The 17,583-nt window shown below is 35.4% G+C and overlaps 2 protein-coding genes across 2 annotated transcripts in view; both read right to left on the minus strand.

Moving 5' to 3' along the window:
- PXDNL (peroxidasin like) overlaps nt 1-17,583 on the minus strand; it is a 557,041-nt gene that overhangs the window by 97,061 nt on the left and 442,397 nt on the right. Inside the window, exons 15-16 of the mRNA XM_069099924.1 lie at nt 4,949-5,057; nt 829-986 (exon numbers count right to left, since the gene is read on the minus strand). Of these exons, the coding sequence (XP_068956025.1) occupies nt 829-986; nt 4,949-5,057 (267 nt within the window). The remainder of the gene's footprint in view (nt 1-828; nt 987-4,948; nt 5,058-17,583) is intronic.
- PCMTD1 (protein-L-isoaspartate (D-aspartate) O-methyltransferase domain containing 1) overlaps nt 1-17,583 on the minus strand; it is a 548,363-nt gene that overhangs the window by 20,249 nt on the left and 510,531 nt on the right. The gene's annotated exons all lie outside the window — the stretch shown is intronic.

The raw sequence follows: 17,583 nt of genomic DNA on the forward strand, positions 1-17,583 counted from the left end.
CTTAAAACTATTCTAAAGGAACTTGAACTTCATAAATTTTAGAGAAACAACCATTCAAAAACCAGAAAGAGCCACTTTTACCGATGGGGAGATACTTTTTTGTTTTGTTTGGTTTTGATTTTGGTTTAAGTACACACACCAGAATACACGAAAAAGATGTTTTGGCCTACCTCCCACTGTATTTCCCCAAAGGAAGTAACTCAAGAAGGTGAAGGAAAGAGGTTATAGTAGTTACTGCTACAGCAATATCAAAAGCATTATATTATTGACAATAAGAGATCACCTTCACAAACACATTATTTTCTTTCAAAGAAAAAAGGTAAAATGCCTGAGAAACTTCAGTGACATCTTCACACAGCATCTACCAAGTAGACTTCTAATGCTTTATAAAAATAATTGCTGTGAGGAAAAGAAATAGGGAACGTACATGTCTTGGGGATGATCAGGAGATACCTGAAGATTCAGTAAGTAATGTGTATTATTACAATAGTGAAGAAGGAAAATAACAACCTGAGAATAAAGTACTTCTTAGTAGGAAGGGATCAAGCTCTTATTGCTTTTAGGCGTAGAAGTCATATATAGCATATGGGTCATTCAGACTAAGCCAGGACCTAGCTAATATTAGCAGCAACAGAAACCATCATTCTTTGATTAAATACTCTGATCATTTCATCCCTCTTCACTTCAATAAACACCTGCACTTCAGTGCTCTGTTTAAAAAAAAGTTTCTAAAACATACTGGTGTTTTAAAGTGGGAAAATTCATTGATACTTTTGTTTTGATAACAACTTGTAACACATCTCAGAGTGAACACTTATAGATCCTAACCTTGGTCCTCTAAATCAACAGTGAGCCCTTGCTTCACGTTTTCCTGGATCAGCTGAAGCGTATGCTCAAAAATCTCTCCTGCTCTTGCAGTCTCAACGGTGAAAGGGTCCCGTGGATAACGGAACTGAGCCAGCAGGTCACTAGGAGTTCGAGGTCTTCTGCAGATGACAAAAGCATTGCTATTTATGAAGTAAATTGTAGAAACACTCTGAACGATGAAACCTAAACAAAAACATATCAATAGACATCAAGCTATGAATCTACCTAATAAACATATTTCCTTTTCCATTTTAGAGTATACACTGGGTTGAGGAAACATTTATAAGGAATGGACTTAGTAGTCTAGTGAATAGTCTCCTAAGAAATCTTATGTATTATGCAAAATATAAAGTAATAGATATTGTTTCTAATGGAGAGACAATCCATATTTCTTCCTATTAGTTAATAGTATACAATTTATAATGAAGTACTGAATGTATCTTCAGGAATACAATCTTTTGAAAGAGTTATTTAGAATATTAGAACAATTCATCACTGAATATCTATTGCATATCTATTATTATTATATATCTATTATCTATTGAATATATACATTGAATACCTATTGGAAGTTACTGGAATGAAAGGTTCTAGAGATTTTATATTACATAAGAAATATGTCTTTAGAGAAAATAGAAAGCTTCACTGAAATCCAATTCAACTTATCAAGCATAGGCTTGATATATGTACTCATTTTACTGATCAATTCAAAACCCACTCATCCTTAACTAGATGGTTTAATGAGGTCATGTAAATTATATATATATGCATGTGTACATATATGTTTGTATACATATGTACATAGGCATATGTATTTGTACACATAGATAAATGTATATGGAATATATATATATACTATCCATATATGGATTGTACTAGGGATCTGTCCTTAGTTCTGTATTATTCAATCAATAAATGCATATTTATAAGTACCTACCAAGTGAGAGACACTGTTCTAAGTGCTAAGGAAACAGAAAGAAGCAAAAGACAGTTCTTACCCTTAAAAAGTTTAAAGTCCAATGAGGGAGACAATGTGCAAATAAATATATACAAAGCAAGCCACATACAAGATAAATAGGAAGTAAATAACCTAGGGAAACCACTGGAATTAAAAGACTGGGGAAGGTTCCCTGTAGAATGTGGGGTTTTAAAGGAAGCTAGAAAATCCAGTGGTTGGAACAGAAGAGAAAGAGCATTCCAGGCATGGGGGCCAGTCAGAGAGAATGCCTGAAGCTAAAAGATGGAGTATCTTGTTTCTGGAACAACCAGTAGACCAGTGTCACTGAGTCAATGGATATGTATTAGAGAGTAATGTGTAAAAAGACTAGAAAAGTAGGTGGAGGCTTTGGATAACCTAGATAAAGGACTTTGCAGCATTTTTATGAAATGTGAAGATGACACATGGATAGGATAAATATACTGATTAAAAGAACTGAGATCCAAACAAATCTTGGCAGACCAGAATAATAGATCAAATGTAGGAATATTGACAAGCTAGAGCCCGTTGCAAGGAGTACTATCAGGATCCATGTATATGTCTAAGGATACATACACATATGCATATATCTCATTAAAACAGGCAAGTAAATGTAATTTTCGGCTGAATTAATAGAATGGAAGGTATAAATGAAGGACTAGATCTGTAATTTAATTAAAATAGAGAATTCCAAAATGAGGTAAAATAAATCAAGAGGGTAGAGGTAGGGGTCATAGGAAGGAAGCTCCAGAAGGGTATATTTCAGCTCAGTGTAAGGTAAAACTTTCCTGGACTTATATCTGTCTACAGAGTAATGAGAACTTGTTCAGAAGACAATGAATTCCTCAATAAAATATTAGCATCTTGGAACTGGAATAGCCAGTAGAGATTATCCAAATCAATGCTTTCTAAGATGTGCTTAACACGTCTTTATTAAAGACTTTTAGTCAGACCAGTTTACAGTTAATACTCCCAAGCCAGGTCATCCCAGTTTGGAAAAACTCTAGATGTTATTGAATTTCCCTTACATCTGCTCTAAAACTACTTGCAATTTTCAACCACTGCCCCGATTCTTTCATCTAAGAGCAAACAGAATAAATGTGATCATGTTTCCACATGTTATCCCTTCAAATATTTGCAGATAATTTTCTTGACTCCTTCTCCCCAAGACTTGTTTCCTCTATTTTCAACATTTCTAGCTCCTTTAAATGGTTCTCATGTAGTATGATTCTGAAGCCTCTCACCATCTTGTTTACTCCTTCCAATGCTCTCCAGCTTGTCAACATCTTTCCATTTGATTCATCATTCTGGCCTATCTAGATTCATTTGGATCCTGATTCTTTTAATTGGCATATTCATCTCATCCAACTTTGTGTCATCTTCATATTTCATAAGTATGCTATATACTACTTCATCTAAATTATCAGTAAAAATGCTGAACAGTACAGGATCAAAGACAGAACCCTACCAAATTCCATTTGATAACTTCCTCAAAGCTGACATAAATCCATTAATTAAAACCTTACTGGAAGTTTTCTCACAGTATCTGAATGAAGTGTACTCTTAGGTATAGGAAGACTGGTCTTCATGAGTCCAAATCTGGCCTTAGACACTTAGTAGCTGTGTGACCTGGGTAAGTCACTTAATCATTCTGTTTGTCTCAGTTTTCCCATCTTTAAAATGAACTGAAGAAGACAATGGCAAACTAACTCTAGTATCTCTGCCAAGAAAACCCCAGATGGAGTCGCGAAAGAGTCAGACACAACTGAAATGACTGAACAATAACAAAGATTTATTCTTTATGAAACATGGGTTGATTTAAATGACCTCCGAGGTGCCTTCCAACTTTGAAACTTTGTGATTTTCTTTTGTTCAAAGTATTGTGAAATGGACATACCTTCAAGGAGTCCATAATATAGCTGTAGAGATAAGGCACACACACATACATCGTAAGACAGTGATACAAAACTAAATGAGATAAGTGCAGGAGAAAGTTCCAAGAAGGATGATGAAAGAAGACATTTGACTTATTACAAAAGAAGGTTGATTTAAAAATTACCAACAACAAAAATATAACATTTTGATATTTCCAAATAGAAATGTGGAAGCTGGTTTTAAACAACAAAACATACATTACATTTTTGGAACTAGGCGTCATCACTAAACTCACCATAGAGACTGAGAGAAGCTACTTTCTTTTTCTTCACCCTGTTTTTTATGCAAAAAAATACTCTGTGCCTTATAGGTTATATTAATATGTAGATCCTTGTTAAAAAGTAACCGTTTAAAAGTCAGTATTATTGGCTCAAACAGAAATGAGTAACTATTCTTATGAATTTATCATTTGTATTCTGTTTCATAATCAATAACATTTAAAGAAAATGGTTGACAAATAATATAGCTTTGAGACAAAGCCCCAGAATCTATTCTGTAATACTAATCATTGTGTCCCTGAATTGTTTCTGTTACAGTGGTTTTTTCTTTATTAACAAAAGATGACTGTAAAAGTCCCTTATTTATTCTAAACAAAAATGTATTTTTTATGAAACATGGGTTTATTTAAATGACCCCTGAGGTGTCTTCCAACTTTGAAATTTTGTGATTTTCTTTTGTGATTTTTCTTTCTTCAAATTCCCACTATTTTGTGGGACAATGGGCATGACAAGGAGAAAATTATTGGCTTCAATAGATAATCTTTTTTATTTCAGTATTATCAGTTTAGCAACTCTGTTAGGTTCTGTGCATACTAACCCCTAAAATAACTGATAATTGAGAAAAGTTTGGCGAATGACAGCAAACATAATATAGCCCATTACACGGGTATGTATCATCCTTCCTATCTCTACAGAGGAGGTTTTGATTCATAGAAAGTTCTTTGGGAATGAGCAGTGGCCAGTAATTCAGAGAGAAACTTAACTTTTCTTACAATAGCTAAACTGACAATGAATACTTTTCCTAGACGATGGCCTGGCTTGCCAAGTTTAAAGAAAACATATTTTGACAATCTCATAAGAGTATCCCTGGTTGTGATTTATGAAGCTTGCAAGAGCTAAACAAAACTGAAATGAAAACAATTTTCATAAGCAAAATAAAATAAAGTCTTACTGTGAAAATAGATTTCTTCTTGTGGAGTTAATTGCACTGTCAACCCTCTGGATGGCATCGAGAATGGATGATTCAACAAAGTTATCACCAGCTTGTCTACCCTGTATTGCTGTAACAACAATCCCATGATTTAAAAAAAAAATAAAAGTTAGGAATTACATGATATAAGTGACATTTAATACCTTTTATATTATAGAAGGGACAACTCCTAACAAAATGAAAACACTACAAAACCTCCAGGTGATATTTTCTATTATACAGAAAGTAATATTCCCCAACAAAGCTCCCAATGGAAACTATCAGTTTAATTCAGAGAATTAAAGTACTCCAAAAAAATGGTAAAGGCATATGGGCTATTTCATTTTATAATAATGGTTCAGAAAACCCAGATGTGCAAGGATATGGAATTGCTATGCTATTGGGGTCTGGTTTATGTGCAGAGCACCTGAGATGATGCCTACATGTAGGACTGAGGGAGCTTGCTTCTGTGAGAATAGTGTTGAAATGTAAGGGAAGTGACTTTGGGACACAGTGGAACAAATGTAGACATAAGTTCCTGATGGTTTAACCCTGAAGTTAGGAGGAATCTTTTCTGATTGGTTATGTAACTAGAGCTGTCAGTATTCAATACAGTTTCTCAGAATAAGTCACCTCCTCTTTGTGGTAAGTGGAAAGGCCTTTTGCCTTTTGCCCTTTAGAGGCTCTATGGATCCCAAGAAAAAAGCTTTAGTCCTCAACCTTTCCCTCTCCTTCCCGCATTCTAGATGAAGAAATAGAATCGCTGACCTCAGGAATTTTGAATGATCTGGAGAGTAACAGGAATCTGAAATCCAGAGTCTAGACTGGGTCTTTATAGCCAGTATAAAATTAATATCCTATAGCTAGCAAGGTGTGACCTTTGTAAGAAATCTTTGGGACTGTAGCCTAGACCATGGCTCAAAAACATATTTCAGGGGAAGAAGATTCTATATATTGTATCCCAGTTCCAAAAACAGAAGAGGATTGTGACTTTTACTCCTAGAACTTCATATACAACCTTCAGAATACAATATCAATGCCTCAGCCCTGAACCAGTTAAGAGTTAGGTAGGAAAGTTTATAGTTCTGAAGATCATAATCTACACATCCCATGTAGAAGTACAAGTTTAAAGGAGGATTTGGAATACACTGAGAGGGAAAATAATCAAAGAATTTGCGGATAGAACACAGGATCTAAAATCTGAGGGCCCTTAGAAATGTCTTCCTCTTCCCAGATACTTTGAGGTTGCTGAGTCTCATGATCAAGACACATTCTCCATTGGAAGAGGTGAAGACTTTTAAGCCCACTTGCTTGTTAAATGTCCACCAGTCAGGATTGATTTTCACTTGTCAGGGGAGTTACCTTTCTGAAGAGATTTAAGTAATTTCAGGGTTTTTTGGGGGGTCTTTGGTTACCAAAAGAAATCACTGACCATAAATTTATTGATTAGAGGTTAGCTTAATTAATGAATTGATTATTAGTTATCAGAAAAAATCAAATCAAATCTGAGGGCCTGGATTCAAATTTTAAACTTGTTACATATTACCTTTATGATCTTAGGCAAGTCACTTTAACCTTTCCAGGTCTCAGTTTTCCCCATCTGTGAAACAAAGGGTTTGGACTAGATCAGGAATCAACAAACTGTGAGCTAAGAATTTTTTTTACATTTTTAAATAAAATAAAATTTTATTTTAAAATATTTTAAAAACATACAATAAAACTTTATTTAAAAATGCAAAAAATATTCTTAGACTATGGGATTTGGTGTGTTTGGGCCATAGTTTGCTGACCCTTAGAGTAGATGATCTCTTAGGTCTCTACCAATTCTAAATCTCTCATCCAATGATGAGCCAAGAAATTCTATATTCTATTGCTATATATTGTAAGGTCCTTGAAACCAGGAATTCTTTGTTTTTTTTTTCTATTTGTATAGTCAGCTCTTAGCACAGTGCCTAGTACACAGCAGGTTTTTTGTCTGCCAGCTACCAAACATGATTTACAAGTAAAAGATGGACTAAAGAACCTAATCAGGGATTCAACTCGAAGATAAGGACAAAGGAAAAGGCTGTGGGTTAGGAATGTACTGAGAATGAGACGTGATGGACAGTAAGAAAGATTTATTACTTCCAAGAGGAAGCTTTCTAGCACTTCAGGCAGAGTATCTATGGCAAATGTATGTGAAACACGGATTAGAATTATTCAAGGGATAAGGTGTAGAGAGATGATGGCTTATATCACTGAAGGGAGCAGTTACATGGTGAAATCTATATATTCATCAGTGCATCAAAGAATCAGAAATATGAAATCCTTTTCTCATAAGTAATCATTTATATATGGTATTAGGAAAGCGGTTAAAGATTATAGTGAAATAAAGACTAATTTCTACAGAAACTTATTGATATGACAACATTTATTGATGTAACACAGATTTGCTGAGGACCTGAGCCCTCAAATCAGATTTTGGTTTTAAAACAAAACCTCATTTTTTTTTCTATTTACATCAGGTTCCCAAAGAATGAGGTAGTCAGAAACTGACAGGATACTTGAGTGCAGGGACCATATCTTTTCTACGCTTGACATCCCACATAAGGCCTAGCATAGTACCCTATAAAGTATATGTACTCCATTCCTGTGTTGAATAATTTATTATTGATTATAAATTGAAAGAGTCATTACCTCCTCAGTACCCCCTTCCCCTAGGGACATATTTCCCTCTGTTTGGAGAGGGTAGAGGGTATACAGTCAATAACTCCTCCTAGATCTTCCATTTAAGGAGGGCACCCAGGGCAGCCATCTCCTCATTCTTTAGCCAGTTGTAGTCATATGAACTTTATCATGCCTTCACTTCAGGTACCTTCCTCACCTTTTCATTCTCTTTTTTGAGAAGTTGTCTTTCCCCACTAGATTATGAACTCTTTGAGAACAAGATTTGGCTTTTTTCCTACCTTTTTATACCCAGTTTACCCAGTGTCTGGAACACAGTAAGACACTTAATATTTATTGACTGACTGTCTATTTAGGCAAAAGCAAAGTTACAATTTCTTGTTCAGTTGTCTGGAGATTCTTCAGTGGATCTATGACTTCATCAATATATGTACTCTCTCTAACAGAGAAGAGTGAAACTCATCCATCCTCTGGAGATGAAGGTTTAAAAAGGTACTCTTGGGGGAAAAAAAAGGAATCATTTAACCACAATGATCATGTAAAGTATCAGATGGAAAACGGGATAAAAAGGATTATTTCCAGACAATGAAGTCAGCTGAAATAATCATACTATACTTTTGTATAGCTTTTACAGTTCTGACATTGCTTTGGAGCCAACATCATATTTTACAAAAGTATAACTTCAAATAGTGTGAGTTCAAATACATATTACCACTTCTGGGGACTTGTCTGCATTAATCAAGACCTAGCTATACTCATATGCAGAAGTTGATTTTAGAGTTAATGATCATCTGAGGATACAGAACAATTTAGAAACTTGCAACATTAAATAACAGTGGTATGGCATGTTTCATTTAGGTTCCCATTCATTATCTTGGTTTTTTAAAATTCCTACTGATAATATGAAGGAATACTATACCATTGTTATTTAAATCTTAGTGCAAATTTGAATAATGTGTTCACTTCAGGGGATTCATTATTCACCCTAATCAGGACTCAACCAAATGCTGGGACTTTATAAAAAAATCTAAAGCAGTATAAAAATCAGGCTGACACATATTTCACCATTAAACAATATATGAAAAAATGTAACACCATTGGGTGAAACACATATATTTTTAATCTATATACTTATATGTTCAAATTTATATATTTAAATTCTATTACTTTATCTTATAAAAAGGGCAACTAAAATAGAAGGCTCATTGAGAACAATGTAGAAGTTTTGTAGAGATATAAGATGAAAATTTGTGGCTGATTTTGCCAAATGGATACTGAGATAAGTTTTTCGTTTCTCAGAGGCAATCAAGGTTAAATGACTTGCCCAGGGTCACATAGCTAGTAAGTGTCAAGGTTTGAGGCTGGATTCAAACTCAGGTCCTCCTGACTCAAGGGCTGGTTCTCTATCCATTACACCACCTAGCTGCATTGATACAAGTGATTTAATCACAATTTCTAGGGACAATATACTGTCAGTTCTCTTTGACCTTCAAAATGTTTGTAATAATGAAATCACACAGATCTAACTGAATTGGGTAGTTCAGTTGGAAAGATCAAAATGTAGTAAAATCCCACTTTGGGCAACTCAAGTTAGTTGGCCAGGATAGATAACTTAACTTAAATTGTTGCCTTTAATTCTAAGTATTAATAAATATGACTGGGAATTTACTTTAAGAGAATCATTAATGTTAAATTATTTTAAGTAAATCCACGATCCATCTCCTACATTCCTCTCCCCTGAAACACACATATCAGCATACATTTAACTATAATCTATTTGTCCAACACTCCTAAGAATCTCCATATTATAAAGGAGAAGCATTGTGGAATAATGGTAAATGAAGCTGAATTAAGACAGTTGGAATTCATGTTTCAGAAACTACAAATCTCCATATAAAGGCAATCTAGGGTTATTAGAAAACACAAAGAAGCCCCCAAAACCTAATGTTTCACGGCATAGAGGAACTGACTGCCTCTATTTCACCTGCCTGTGTGAACTATTGAAACAGAATAGCTGAGTGATACTCAGCAAAATGTGGTCAGAAGAAAAAATGAGCAACAGCCAAAATTAATCCAAAATTGTTAATTGCACATGCAATTTGGGAGTGAAGAGGGCATGCATAAAACCACCCTTCCTGATCCCAACCATGTTACTCTAGTGCTCAGGTTTCTGGGAGACTAAGAAGCCTCTAGAAACATGAGACTAGAACTTAAAGCTCTTGTATTTCGAAATAGAAAAGCATCCAATTATTGGTCACAGGACAGAAAGAGCCATGACTCCCTTCTTGCCTCTCTTCTTTTTTTCTTGGCCACAGGGCACATCTATATTGTTCTAGATGAATATTACCCTTGAATACTAAAGAACTGGTTGATATGATGACCAAGTGACTGTCAGTGACATGTGAAAAATCTTGGGAAACAAAATAAGAGAAGGACAAGTGCTATCCTGATTGGGGGGAGTAAGGCGGGGGGAGGGAGAGGAGAGAAAGGAAGGGTAAGCAGAGAACAGATTCTCCAAACAACAGATCAGAGAGCTTGACTTGTGTTCCTAGAAAATTTGCAGAATGGATCATTAAAGTGAAGATCAGTCAACATCTAGAAAAGGAAGTAAGGATAACAAAGAAGCAGCATGACTTAAACAAGAACAGGCAGTGCAAAGGTAATCTCATTTCTTTTTGTTATTGTTGTTTTTACAGTGCTTGGATGGAGTGGAGATGTCTCTAATTTTTTTTTTTTTTTGCTTTTTGGAGGGCAGTCGGATTAAGTGACTTGCCCAAGGTCACGCAGCTAGTTTGTGTGTGTGTGTGTGTGTGTGTTTGTGTTAAGTGTCTGAGGCTGGATCTGAACCCAGGACCTCCTGATTCCAGGGCTGGTGTTCTATTCACTGCACCACCTAGCCTCCCTGTCTCTAAATTTCTACATCTCATTTCTTTTGAGTTATTACAAATCTGCTCTGCTCATAGAGAACAGCATCTTCAGTTTGGTAGGCAGTCTAACACCTCTTCTCTTTCACACGTTCCTTCAGAGCCTCCTCCCAAACACTGAGTTAGCTCTGGCAATAGGTACATTCATTTAGCATCTATGTGGAAAGTAGACTACCAAGGTAAGTAAACTTATCCACAGCATTCGAAATTTCTCCATTTGTTGTAACAAATGGTTGCATATTTGGATGGTGTGGTGCTGCCTGGGAGAGAACCCCTGTTTTCTTGGTGTTGATCATTAGGCCAAAATTAGCACAAGCAGCAAAGAACTGATTCATGTTTACTTGCATCTCAGCCTCAGAGGTTGCACTGAGTGCACAATATTTTTGCAATATACCTTAAATAGTACAGGGGGGAATTCTGTGGATACAGTTGACCTAAATTTTAGCAAAGTTGTTGATAAAATATCTCATATCGGGGCAGCCAGGTGGCTCAGCGAGTAAGAGCACCGGCTCCACTGTTGGGATGACCTGGAGATCAAATCCCGGGCTCAGAAACTCAGCACCACACCCAGAAATAACTGGCCATGTAACCTTGAGCAAGTTACTTAACCCCGATTGCTTAAAAAAAAATCTCATATTTATCTTGTGGAAAAATGGAAAGATATGGATTTGATGATAATACAAAGATTGATTCAAACTTCAAATAGCCTGACTCAAAGAGTAGTTAATGATTCAATATCCCCGTGACAGGAAGTCTCCAGAGAAAAGGTCCAGGAATCTTACTTGACATTGTGATATTTAACATTTTTATCATTGATTTAAAGAACTAGATGATGTACCAATCAAATTTGCATGGCACAAAGCTGGAAGAGATTAATCTACTGGATATTATTCTGGATCAAAAAAAATCATTTTGATGGGCTAGAGAATTGGGATGACTCTAATAATAAGAAATTCAGTAAAAATCAATGGAAAGTCTTACATCTGGGTACAAAATATCTATTTTAAAAGTATGATAGGAGATGCATGGTTATACAGCATCATCTATACATATATGTATTTATATTTACATCAGTTTTAGTGAATTACAAAGTTTAATATGATTCAATGGTATAAAATACCATAAAAAAAGATAATGAGATCTTGGGCTGCATCAAGAGAGGAACAGTTTCCAGGAAGAGGAAGATAATAATCATACTATACACTTCCATCATCAGAGCTCACCATGAATAGCATGTTTGGTTTAGAACTTCATAAGCTATGAAAACCACTGATAAGCTGGAGAGTGTCCAGAGTAAGGTAACTATATGGTAAAGATCCTCAAGTTCATGTCACATGAGAACTAACTGAAGGAAAATGGCATGCTTAGCTTGGAGAAGAGAAGACTCCAAGAGACATAACTATCTTCAAGAATTTGATGGATTTATCTTCTGGAGGAGGGCTTGGGCTTATCTTGTGGAAAAAAATGGAGAAATATGGATTTTATGATAATACAAAGACCCAGAAGAAAGAACTAGGAGTCATTAGTACCAGTTGAAAAGAGGAAAACTAAGGGTTGGTGTCAGGAAATGCTTCTTAATAATTAGAGCTGCATCAAAGTGGAATGGGCTTCATGAAGAGTGCAGCCAAGGAGCCTTCTTGGAAGTCTTTTAGTAGAAGCTGCACAACTTGTTAGGTATGTTAAGAATCAAGCTTCTTTTGGCTTAATTATTTGACTACTTGGTCCCTTCCAACTCTCAAATGCCAGAATTCCGTGACCCTCTAAGTCCCTTTCAACTACAAATAAATAACCTTGGTAACTAAACCTGGTGTCTGTTTCTTCTGTAAATTTAATGGCCTACTCTTTTTGAAGATTTCTTTAGTCAATGAACAATTACCTAAAGTTTTTTCTACATGAAACAAAACAGTCATTTTCACATGCTCATGAGAACAGAAGAGAGGTGAGATGGATAGAGAGCTGTCCTTAGAGTCATGAAGACACACATAAGTAAGTCACTGAGCCCATATGGATGCACAGAACATTTCATTATTATTTGTACCCTAAGGATTTTATTTTACTTTCAAAAGTGAATACTTATGGAATGCTAAATCATAAAGGACCTTGGTTTTAATCTAACAAAAAATTATAGAAACTAAAAATTCATTTTAATTAAAAACTAAACTTTACTTAAAAGACCGATTTTTAAGAGGAAACACAAAATACTTCCTCTATTTTTCAGACATTAGTATGTGCCTAACTTCTCTAAGCACACACTACATACACACCTGGGAATAAATATTTTACTGTCATTGGTACTTCCTAAGACTATAAGTTGAATATGAGTTATTGATCTGAAATGACATCGTTTTTAGGCGAGGGGGAAAGAAATCTAGTTTTTAAAAAAAAATCATAGTTCTGGGCCCCTTTTCTGCCAAATGAGACAAATATTGAGGAACAGGGCAAAGTCAAATCACCTGTCTCACCATCAGGGTGTTTGCTAGGCTCAACTAATAATTTTAACAGCTCATCTAGAACCTTCAATAACTAGATATTACTGCATCCATGGCAAGATGACTACATAATCATTCATCCTCCATCTTCATAACTTTTTATAGCTTTGGTGAATTAATCCTAATTGGATTATTGTATTTGTACAAAGTTGCTGTATCAAAAAGTGATCATTCTTAGGCTTTATCTAGTAGAAAACTGCCTAGGCCACAAACAGTAGTGTCTCATTTCTGTGGCAGTAGCTAAAGAGCTATTTGCTTTGTTTTGTAGTCTAGTCATAGAGAAAAATTGGCCAAATGATGCAGCTTGAAGTACACTATCAAATTTAAATCTCTTTAAATGAGTGACATTGAAAAGGGCTGACATTTCTGATGACTGTGCTATGGAACCAAAGGAATTTCTTGCATACAAATTGGCATTAATGACAGTTTTTGTTACATAATTTTCTTTGAACTTCAATAAATCTTCCTTGCTCAACACTTTGCATCATTAAACATGTAAATGGAGTTCATTTGCCTAGGAGGACATCACTAGTCTCTTTAGAGAGTATATGAAGAATGGCATTATCTAGCCATCCTCCCCTCAACCATTCCAACCTTTAGGTTGTTCTAACAAGTTTTATTCTGAAGATATTTCTACCATCGACCAATTCTAAATCATAATTCTGAACAATTCAAATAAGATAATACTTGCAATAGTTTTAAAGTATGCTGCTTGTGGAATTTTATCTTTAAAATGCATCAAATCATGTATGTTCCCTTAGGATAGAAGAGTGCTTACAGTACAGGGCTTCTATATGCATTTAAATGAGGACTGTGTTAAGCTTAATTAGAGGTTTGGATTTTTAAACAACAAAGCTTCATTATTAACACTGCTGCTAGCACTTGACAAAGGTGAAACTAAGTGTTACCTATTCTGGATAAAGTAAGACCTCCCTAATTTACAATGACTAGAAGATCTATTGTGAATTAATAAATTTTGTAGGTAAGCAGACCTGGGCAATAAAACCAGTTACTCAACCACTAACTTCACTTGCTTAATGTAATTACATGGCTATAATTTACAACTGCCTGTTACGCTTCATAGTATAATTCCAAAAACACAGCATATTCTATTGCCTAGAAATATGTCAGAGATATATTATATTAAATTCTTGGATCAAGAAATGAAAAATTAAGTTCTTTATTCAGATGTTTTTATTTGCCTCAATATTTTAGTCTTGGTTGGGTGATTATTCTGCCCCCTTCTAGATGCCTTTTTACATGGTATGCTACATGGGAGGGAGTTCAATAAATACTAGACCAGGATTCGAGAGACCTATGTTCAATTCATTGTTCCATGACCAACCTATCATTTAACTTCAGTAAAGTTACTTGCCCTAGTCATTAAAATGAGAATGTTGAGTAAAAGTACCTTTTTTTTGTAAGCAATTGGGGTTAAGTAACTTGCTCAAGGTTACACAGCCAGTTATTTCTGGGTGTGGTGCTGAGTGTCTGAGCCCGGGATTCGATCTCCAGGTCATCCCAACACTGGAGCTGGTGCTCTTACTCACTGAGCCACCTGGCTGACCCTAAGCAATTGGGGTTAAGTAACTTGCTCAAGGTTACACAGCCAGGTGTTTCTGGGTGGGTGCTAAGTGTCTGAGCCCAGGATTCGATCTCCAGGTCATCCCAACACTGGAGCCGGCGCTCTTGCTCGCTGTGCTACCTGGCCACCCCAAGTAAAAGTATCTTAAAGATCCTAAGTCTAAATGTCTATGTTACTACAGTCATTCTCAAAAAAAAAGAAACAAAAATTAGCAAGTCGTTTGAACAATGACAAAACATTCTAATAATAAGGAATGAAAATGAAAATATTTTGATATTCTCTTTTGCACCCATTATTTTGGCAAAATAAGTTAAGCAATCAATAAGTATTTATTAAGTGGGAGAATATATGCCAGAAACTATGGTAATTAGTGGGAATATAAATACAATAAAAAAACACAATTCTTACTCTTAAGGAGCTTAGGCTCTAATGGGGGAAGGTGAGTACCTAAGGAAGCATATACAGAATAAATATGAAAAGAATAAATGAAAAGCAATTTGAGAGAGAGGGAACTAACAGGGAGGGGAGGAGGACAGGCTCCATGTATAAGGTGGTATATGAGCTATGTCTAGGAGGAAGAGAGGAATTCTGTGAGATAGAGATGAGGAGGAAGTATGTTCTAAACACTGAGGACAGTTAGATCAAAGGCAGAGATATGAGAGATGGAGTGTTCTGTGTAAGGAACAGAAAGAAGATTAGTTTGGCAGGACCACAGAGTGTAGGAGGAAGAATAATGTCCAACGAAGTTGACAAAATAGGTTGCAGCCAGGTTGTGAAGGGATTTAAAGGCTAAACAGAATTTATATTAATTCTAGAGGCAATAGAGTGCCACTGAGGTTTACTGAGTGACATATTTATATGTGTCCTTAAAGAAATTCATTTTGGCAGCATAGTGGATGGTGGAAAGAAATGGTAAGAAACTTGAGACAGGGAGACCAATTAGGAGGTGATGACATTGATCTAAACAAAAGGTGATGAGAGCCTGAACTTTTGTGAATAGAGAGTAGGAGTAAGATGCAAAAAAGTGTTATGTAGATAGAAATGTCAAAATTTGGAAACTGATTAGATTTGTGAGGCAAACAATAGTGAAGAATAAAAGATAATGTCAAATACCAATATGGAAGATTAAAAGAATGGTGTTGCCTATGACAGAAATGAAGAAACTTGAAAGAGGGGTGGGTTTGGGAGGAAATTAAATGAATTGTGTCATGCACAGGTTGAGTTTGAGTTGCTTCTGGGACATCCAGTTTTAAACATCTAATAGGTGATGTGGGGTAGAAGTTCAGGGGAGAGATTAGTGTGGAGATAAGAGGGAGAGGGAGGGAAAGAGTGAGAGAAAGAAAGAGGGAAAGAGGGAGAGAGGGAGAGACAGAAAGAGAGAGACAGAGATAGAGAGAGATATGTATATAGGAGATATTAAACCTGTAGGAGCTATCTAATCCCATGGTAAGCAAGAAAAGGAATGTAGTGTAAGAAGATTAGGAATGCTAAGGCAGAGCCTTGGAAAAAAACTCAAAGATTGGAGACAGAGGCTAATCTGGATGGCAAACCAGCAAAAAAAGAGACTGAGAAGTGGTCAAATAAATAGGAAGAGAATTAGGAGAGAGTTTTGTCATGAAAATCCAAGGAGGAAAGAATATCCAGGAGAGGGCGATCAATAATGTCAAATACAGCAAAGAGTTTGAGAAAGATAAAAGATCGGGGGGGAAAAAAACCACACACGAGATCTGGCAATTTAATCATTCACAACTGCAGATAACAGTAATTTCAGAAAAGAATTGAAATCGGAAGCAAGATTGCAAAGGTTTAAAGAGGGAGAGGAAAGGAGGCAGAAGCCATTAGTATAAAGTGTATTTCTAGGTGTTTGGCTAAGAAAAGGAAGAAAGATAAAGTGTGATAGCTTGAGGCAATAGTAGCATATAGCAGTTTGATGATTTTTTTTAAAAGGATGGGAAGAGACAGGGATGTTTGAAGTAGTACGGAAAGTTTTAAATAGGGAAGGAATCAGAGAGATGTTGAATACGGGGTAAAGAGACTAGGATGACTGCATCTGCTAGAAAAATTAAGGAGGGGGAGGGATTGAGGGAATCTGTATCATTAAAATATTAACATTAAATGCCACTATGTTGGATGTATACTACACTTAAATTTTGGTAGAGGTCATTTTTTTGCACAGCAATATGACAACATAGAATACAAGTTACAAAACCATTCATACCATTTGACCCTGACTAGGGCTACATCAAGGGTGGTACTGAAATTGGAAAAACACCTATGTGGGCAAAGGTATTCATAACAATATTGTATATAATAGCAAAAATCTATTAACAATGTATTTCCTCTGGTGACTGGATAATGGCTAAATAGAATATGATAGATGAATCTAATCACGTGTTATCTTAACACAAGAAATTACAAGTATGAAAAAAACATAAATAAGGAAATACAGATCAAAGAAAACAAAATCAAGATATACATATGTTTACTGCAATAATATTTACAAAATATCAAAGCAAGAAAATTCATAGAAGGAAAAGAGTTTGGAATAATATAAAAAATAAGGTATATTTTTATTATTATTATTATCTTGCTTAAGTAAATCTATATATTTTAAGTAAACCTAAAATAATAATTTTATATACAATCATTTCAAATTTGTGTTCTTGTATATTTAAATGTTTGTTTTTGTTGGTAGTTGGTAAATTTCCAATGTTTTTTTTTTTTCCAAAGGCTTTCTGCTTAAGGTATACTAATACAATCCCTGACACAACTCCAGTCTGAGGTCAACTCAATGACATGAGACCCTGCTTAGAATATCCATGTCATGAGAAAGCCCAGGGGTTCACTTCCACATGACCTGCCTGGCCTCTGTGCAGCTACCTACCTTCTTCCCATGCTGATTTCCACTCCCCCTGTTTTATGTTTTGTCTTCCCTTATTAAAATGTAAGGTCCTT

The sequence above is a fragment of the Petaurus breviceps genome, unplaced genomic scaffold, assembly GCF_028583685.1.
Source record: "Petaurus breviceps papuanus isolate PSGF00001 unplaced genomic scaffold, PetGlider_PUasm1.0 38, whole genome shotgun sequence".
Classification (NCBI taxonomy): Eukaryota; Metazoa; Chordata; class Mammalia; order Diprotodontia; family Petauridae; genus Petaurus; species Petaurus breviceps.